This window comes from Mus pahari, chromosome 12, assembly GCF_900095145.1.
Source record: "Mus pahari chromosome 12, PAHARI_EIJ_v1.1, whole genome shotgun sequence".
Classification (NCBI taxonomy): Eukaryota; Metazoa; Chordata; class Mammalia; order Rodentia; family Muridae; genus Mus; species Mus pahari.
In genome coordinates this window covers 81,303,582-81,311,776 of record NC_034601.1, presented here as the reverse complement: position 1 = coordinate 81,311,776, position 8,195 = coordinate 81,303,582, and the positions used below count along the sequence as shown (strand labels likewise).

The 8,195-nt window shown below is 44.0% G+C and overlaps 1 protein-coding gene across 1 annotated transcript; it reads right to left on the bottom strand.

Annotated features, from left to right (window-relative positions):
• Positions 1–1,557: 1,557 nt before the first annotated feature.
• On the bottom strand, positions 1,558–7,244 carry Sod1 (superoxide dismutase 1). Its single transcript, XM_021209691.2, has 5 exons — positions 7,067–7,244; positions 5,103–5,199; positions 3,525–3,594; positions 2,699–2,816; positions 1,558–1,760 (listed from the first exon to the last, which is right to left on the bottom strand). Exons 1-5 carry the CDS (start codon positions 7,136–7,138, stop codon positions 1,653–1,655), a joined length of 465 nt encoding a protein of 154 aa, XP_021065350.1. The 5' UTR covers positions 7,139–7,244; the 3' UTR covers positions 1,558–1,652.
• Positions 7,245–8,195: the final 951 nt, after the last annotated feature.

Genomic DNA, 8,195 nt, shown 5'->3' with positions numbered 1-8,195 from the left:
GGACAGCCAAAGCTATACAGAGAAACCCTGTTCTGAAAAACCAAAAAGAAAGGTGGTGGTGTTGTCTAGAGTCAAGGACTTAATGTTAGGTATTTACAGCAGTGGTTCTCAACCTCCCTAATGCTGTGACCGTCTAATATAGTTCATGAGCTGACCCCCCAGCCATGAAATTATTGTTGTTGCTATTTTATAACTAATTTTGGCTATTATGAATTGCAATATAAATATCTGATTGGTAGAATCCTCTTATTGCACACACCCTAAAAATGTGATTTTAAAGCTACAAGGTGCTAGGTTAAACAAAAAAATTGTCAAACTTAGCTTTAGCGTACTGAGAAGTTCCTTTTTGTATGCTCCCACTTGACATTTAAATCTAAGATCTTCCTAATGATGGGAAGACATGTGGCTGTGGCTGTGCCAGGTTTTGGCTTTCTGGTGACCCTACTTAGGCTTTTAAGTCCTTACTAGAATATCATAGAATATGCACCTGACTACCCAAGGGCAGATTTTGCAGCTTGTATTTCCAACTAAAAATACTGAAGTGAGCCACTAAATAGTTTGTGATTTTAGTCTGCATTGAGGAAATCAGTTACATATGATTTACCTGGAACTTCAACATAACTACTTGCAAGTGCATTCCTTATAAACAATCTTAGATTGGAAATCTAAACTTAAAAATTTTAAGATTGGAAACACCAAATTGTGTCCTTTTCCACTTTAGCTGTCTCTTCAGTGACTTGTATATCAGTGAGAACTATGGCTTACACCCAATTTGTCAAAAATATTTCAATTGAACTATTTCAGATAGCCACAAGCCTGTTAATATTTCCTTTAAAAGGCACTCTTTCTTGAGTATGTATTTATTAAGGCACTCAGTTTCATTAACTGGGGCTGTAAAAGTCAATTTAGCTAGAACCTCCAGTCAAACCCCATTCCCCAGTGCTATTGTAGTTTCCCTGAGTGCCAACCTAAAAAAATGGGCGGTACCAACTTCACCTGGCCAGTAGAGGAGGTATTAAACTAGCTAGCTGAGGCTACATGTCTGCCTTTTATGACTTTGAAACAAGTTTACTAATGGGCTTTTTCTTAAGTTATGACATCTAATTCTAATACAATTTTAAAATACAAGGTTTAAATACTCTGAATCTTGAGAGCTTTCAATAATTTCTCTGATAACAAGGGGCAGAAAATTTTCTACTCAAATTTGGTTTGGGCTACCACCCATCACTCTGATGGTACCACATAAAGCACTTTCAGAATGAAACACTATGAGTTAGCATCATCGAGTCTGTTCTGATGCTCACTCAATGTATAGAGGTAACTTAGATTTTTTTTTTTTTTGTATACAATAGGCTCAAAATAAGTGCCACACATGTTTACTCACAGGCTCGAATGAGAATTTCAGCTTATCACCCATGTAGTCTGGCAAAATACGGAAAGGCACAGAAACAGATTTGAATTCAGTGAGTTGTACATTCAGTAAGTTATACACATCCTCCAAGCATCCTCAATCAGTTGTCATTGCTGTCCTTAGCCCAGTCAAAGGAGTCCACACAGTTACAACTCTTAAGATTACAGTTTAATGGTTTGTTTTTTTCTACAGTTTAGCAGGACAGCAGATGAGTCCAAGACTCAGACCACATAGGGAATGTTTATTGGGCAATCCCAATCACACCACAGGCCAAGCGGCTCCCAGCATTTCCAGTCTTCGTACTTTCTTCATTTCCACCTTTGCCCAAGTCATCTTGTTTCTCGTGGACCTTTGAAAAGAACATTAGGTTTGGGCAATCAAGTAATTAGCACTTCTTCCCAACAATACTATAGACTTAAAAGGACCACTTACATTAGAAAATGTTCAACTCTATTAGTAAATTAATAAGCTAGTTTTATACCAGCAGTTAAGAGCAGACTCCTAAGTTTCTCCTTGCTCATGGCCATTTCTAGATGAAATACTAAGGACCCAAGTAACTACCAGGTACATGTTGATCTTAGCTCCTCCCCCACTACATAGCAGTCATTTACAAATTTCTCTATCAAAATCTCATGTTGAATGAACTATAGGCCTACACATAAAAGGCAATTCTAAATATCTTTACTTAGCAACAAGAATTTTAAATTTTATTTTTAGAACATTTATGAATGATTGTTCTGCTTCACCAATAGGGCTGAAGAAAATTCTAAGGATAAAGGGTCAACTGAAAGGAAGTGCCTACTGAAAAGTTAGCTGCCCGAGGTGGGCAAGAGCCTTTACTACTTGGTGTTCTGCATGAACCAGATTCATCTCCCGAGGGTAACTTGGGAAGACGGCTCCCAATATGGTAACCAAGCGATAACCTACAGACTTGAATACTGACATCCATCGCAGATTTTAGACTCAACGAAATGTTGTAAGGGGGGGCAATCATGGCAAGAAAACCTCGCTGTTTTAAGACTAAAGACTATTGCATCCTCAACTCAGATCCAGTCTGGTCAAGTGTAACCTGCTTTCTACCGCATTTCAGCACAACAGTGCTCTTATCTGACCTAGGCAAATTAATTCTTTACTATCACATCTAATAAAATAACTTTTTTCCTATCCTGAACTCTTAACAATTTATGCAACTCTTTAGAAACTAATTTAACCACCATGAAGTCATAGGAAGGTACATAACTATGTTAGAAGAAACCCTATGTATATATCCTTATATGAACAACTTACCACCATTGTACGGCCAATGATGGAATGCTCTCCTGAGAGTGAGATCACACGATCTTCAATGGACACATTGGCCACACCGTCCTTTCCAGCAGTCACATTGCCCAGGTCTCCAACATGCCTAACATTAAAACAGCATCAGGTGTATGAACAATGATGTCTACTTCACATCACTAGAGTTCAATAGCTAAATTAACATGACTAAGTCAAATATGTATGAGTGGATGAAAAAGTACACATACATTATCAACTATGATGGCTTTTCCAGACTGGCAAAGGTCTGGAAACACAAAGTTCAAAACAGGTAGCTATAGGATACCTTGACAGACAGTTCTTCAAGTTTAAAGGTAGTGCTCTGAGAAGAGTCGTGATCTGGGACTTTAGCAAAGTATGTCAGCTCCTGAGTTAGCAAAGGTTTGCTTCCAGGCCTCCATTCTAAAAACAAGCTAGCCCTTCTTTAAATTTAGGACTTTCCTAAGGTTTCACATACAAATGGAGTCTCAACTAGTTTTCATTATCTGCATTAGTATCCTATTATAAAATGATTTATTTTGCTAGTGACAGTACTGTTATCCATATTTTCTGTATTGGTTCCTTTTGGCACTTGTATTAGTTCATCTTCAATAAATGCTACAAAACCAAATCACGTTAAGAGTCCACATTTGTCAGCTCCTTCACCCAGTATAAACGATTCTAGCACTTGGGGTTGTGGGAGTTGGGTGAATGGAAACAAACACAACAGCAGAGGTAGGAGACCATGCAGTTCTGTCTTCTAGGTGTCCTCCACAGACCCCTCTCCACCACCATGCATACAGAGCGTGCTGCTCACCTCTCTTCATCCGCTGGGCCGCCATGTTTCTTAGAGTGAGGGTTAAAATGAGGTCCTGCACTGGTACAGCCTATTTACCAGAAACCAGCAGTCAGATTATGAAGTAAACCCCTATATGTAACAACATAGGCAAACCTCCAACATAGCAAACACTGACCTGGTATGTGCTGTGCTGTACAGCCTAACACTCCCAAGCTACCTTTTTTCTCTAGACTGTCGCATTGTTCTGTTTGCTTGCTTTTGAGTTTGGAGACACTGTCTCACTACTATAGCTCAGGGTATCTGCAACCTATGCATGACCCTCCCACCTTAGCCTTAGGGCCATGGCAGTGTCGTGACAGCATGGGATCTTTAATGGCACTTCTAAAGTTAAAGCCCCACATTTAAAGATCTTGATTTTAAGAAGGGAGCATACCTTCATGATAAAAATACTCATCTTTCAAGACCATGTGCCACCAAACAGCTCACCTGTCTAGCTTTTACTTGGGGCAGGCAAGGGACTGGTAGATGGCTTGTTCCCAAGGGCCAGGGCTGGTGTCCTTCTCAACTCCAGGAGGTGTACCGACACTACTCATGTGGGCTAAGAGATGCCAGTCACAAGGCACAGCTCAACAATGCAGCAAGTCCTTTTATATGCAGGACTTCCACTGTTTACCCAGACCAAGGAAATGGGTACTGGGCAGGATTCTGGAAGGAGCTTAACAAATCAAAGCTACCAGGCCAGAGGCAAAGCAACTCAGGGTAACTTTAGTAATTATCAAAATGGGTCAAACCTAATCGTAAGTAACTGTAGAACAAATTATGGCACATGACACACAGGTTGATGGTACATGCCTTTAACCCAGCACACATAAGACTAAAAGGAAGATGTGGTAACCCAGCACACGTAAGACTAAATGGTTTACGCTCCAGCACAAATTCCAGGCCAACATGGGCTGTGTGGAGAAGGGAAGAAAGCAGAAAGGGAGAGGAAAGGAAAAGGCTCTAGCAACACGAATGAGGCTCTTAAATGATTGTTAACAAATTCAGATCATTACTCCAATATGGTAAAAAGTTCACTAAATGCAATTTAAGCCACTACTTTTTGCTGACTTGATTCTAATCCCAAATAGAGAAAATAAATCTTACTCTAAGCATTTATATTGAATCTTCTGTTCCTGTCACTTCTGTCCCACTATGCCTCTCATGCTAAGGCATGGCTGGCTGTCCTTAGGCACTGTGCCTAAAACATCCACTCTCAACCCCCAGCTCCGAACACCCAAATAAGCACCTGATAAACACACCAACTGAGCGAGGTGCTTAGTTGGTCGTCTCTGTACTTTAAAGTCAAGCTAGAATTACAATGAAGAAAAATCACCACCTTTACCTTCCCACACTTAAGGAATCAAGCAATACTTTATACTAAATAAAATACTTTTGTGGCTACTTTCCAAGGTTGACCTAAGTGGTCATTTTAACTTTATCTAAAAGAAAAAAAAACGTGATAGTTTTAAATGGTTAGTAACTGGGTCCTGACTCGTCCATTTATGTCACTGGTCAGCCAGCCTTCAGCTGGTCACTAGGCAGCCTAAGACCTACCTTGTGTATTATCCCCATACTGATGGACGTGGAACCCATGCTGGCCTTCAGTTAATCCTGTAATTTGTCCTGACAACACAACTGGTTCACCACTTGCCTTTATTTAAAAAAATACAAAAATTAAGACATCAAGTTTGAGTGTAAATACTTCTGAACCAAGGCCGTTGTTGGTTTACACCTTTAACATTCACAGTAAAAAGCACAAGTCAAAAAACAAAACAATGAAAATCAAACCTATGTCCAGATCCAAGTGTACCCACTTCCTACAGGGTGAGAGACCTCAGCTCTAGGCCTCGCCCTGTCACACTTCTCCTAACACTTGCTGCCAGAGGCCGTGTGTGCAAGCACCTGGACTAAACAGTGGAACAAAAGGGGGCTACTGAATGCCAGGCCTGGGGAAGAGATGGCTACTACACTGTCAGACCTGTCAGCCCGGAACCCCGTTCTCCACATTCACTGAGTTTTATCAGTTTCCCCTCTCAACCCTGTTCTCCACAGTGATTTTTTTTTTAATCAGTTCCCATACTTTTATTTAGTGGCCAGAAAATGCCTTTGTCCTACTGCCTGTGGGAATACATTTGGGTCTAACCAGAGCTACTTAAAAAAAAAAAAAAAAAATTCTCATTAGGTATCCAAATCTAGAAAATTTGCCACTTAACAAAAAACGAAAAGAACACCCAAAATTCAAATTAGTGCTGCTCCAGAAAGTGTAGCAACAGGGAGAAAACATAAATGCAACCAACCAACAGGCAAGGACAATCATTTATTTTTAGGGTTGTATTTTTTTTTTTAATCTCCAACTTTTTCAACAGAATAAAGGAATGTGAACTTTGGGTAGAAAATCTGATTCTGAAAAGTTGGCAACAGGTTAAATCAATCAGCTTTGATTACAACTGCCAATGTGGAATGCTTTAACTATGGTTTCATCGGGTACAAAGGGCACCAGCGATGTGTTGTTTGCAGCGTCACAAAAATACTGCAAGCTGCTCTGGCATGGTGGAAGATGACAGAAACCCAGTCACAGGGGTAGACCCAGCCGGTCTTCGCCTTTCTCACAGTGAATTACGTGGCGAAGAGAAAAAGACAAAAACAAACAAACAAAAAAACTTCCACAGGAAAATAACAAAACGCATTTCAATGCCAAGAAACTGCTGAAACAAGGCTAGTTACGAAAAACTCTAAATTGTCGTTATCAGTTCTCCTCGTAAACCAAACCCTTGGATTCACTATGGTATCTGCCTTCTCACACGTTTGTCCACCACTTCAGAGAGCACATAACGCTCATTTATCAAATATTCTCTCGGGATTAAGGTGAGTACAACAACGGTAACCTCCCTAGGGCTCTGGACACAACCTTACCACACACATCTTCCCTGTGACGCATGTGTATTTGCAGAATCACAGTACTCTCGAAAATATTTCTATGTACTTTTCCAAAATGTGCTCAGAAACTCGCTGTGGGAGAAACCACCCACAGCCGGATCTCCTTCTGGAGCGCAAAGCATGGGACGACTGTCCAAGGCCATCTCTTTCTTTCCCCCTTGCGACACGGCCCTGACCTTGTACAGAACAGCCCAGGTCTTTGCTTTAAAATGTCACAAACGCGTCCTGCGGCCTTAGTCCGGTTTGGCACCACCGGGTTCAAATATTCTTACAACAGTCGCAGCCGGTGGCCACGGGGCTCTGAGCCGGTGGGACAAGGGACACCGGAAAAGCAGCAGCCCCAGGATAGCGGATGCCAAGCCTGCTCTCCCGGGCGGGCCTGGCCGCTCGGGGGCGCGGAGAGGCTCCCGCCCGCCCGGAAGGCCCCGCGGCGCCCCGGGCCTCCCTTCCCCGCGCCCAGCCCCTGCCCGAGGCCGCGGTGACTCAGCACTTAGCGGGCTCCGGCCGCGGCGGGGGCGTGGCGTGCTCCCGCACAGGTGCGCCGCGTCACCGCGGCCTGCGCCCCGCGCTCCGGGCCTTGCCTTCTGCTCGAAGTGGATGGTCCCCCGCACCGGACCGTCGCCTTTCAGCACGCACACGGCTTTCATCGCCATGCTTCCCCGGGAGACGCGCGGCGGCCTCCGGAGGGACCTGGGAGAGCAAGACGAGAAGGCGACGACGGAAGGCGCTGCAGAAAAGGACGGCGCAAAAAAACGAGGCCTGGCCGCCGCGGAGCTTTTATACGCCTCAGCCTGGCCACGCCCACCTTGGCACGGAACCAATCGCTACCCGCGGCCTCTGCCCGCCCTTCCTGGAGTTCCCTGGCCGCGGGGCACGCTGGGGGCGGGGCAGAGGGTAGCTCGGGCTCCGGGAGCGTGCGGGCTTAGAAAGTTCACGAAGGGAGCGGGAGCGGGGAAAGTCGCTATTGTCTTCTAACTGTGACGTCGGCGGAGTCGCCGCGCAAACCGGGAACGCGAGGCCCGCGTGCGCGCCTGGAAGGTCTGCACCCACTGTGTCTGGAAATGCGGATTGTGACTGACTTTGTACAGCGCGCCTCAGTTGCTGTGTCAGAGTTGGGATGCGCTGGGCAGTGGTGACGCACGTCTTTAATCCCAGCACTTGGAAGGCAGAGGCGGGCGGATTGCTGAGTTCGAGGCCAGCCTGGTCTACAAAGTGAGTTCCAGGACAGCCAGGGCTATACAGAGAAACCATGTCTCGAGAAAAACAAAAAACAAAAAAAAGGGGCTGGTGAGATGGCTCAGTGGGTAAGAGCATTGACTACCCTTCCGAAGGTCCTGAGTTCAAATCCCCAGTAACCACATGGTGGTTTACAACCACCTGTAATGAGACCTGATGCCCTCTTCTGGGAATTCTGAAGACAACTACAGTGTACTTACATATAATAAATAAATAAATCTTTAAAAAAAAAAGTTGGGATGTGCCAGGATAGGATGCCTGGTGTCATTTCCAGCTTTATTTTCTCATGATGTTTAAAATGTGTAAAGCCCGGGTTCTATCTCCAGACACACCCCCATTTCTTTCTTTTTTCTCTTTTTTTTTTTTTTTTTTTTGGTTATTTTTGTCACTAGAGCTGGAGATTAGACACTCCCCCTCCCCGCCCCCTGCATGACAGACAAGTGCTCCGCCAGTTAAGACACACACACACCCTTT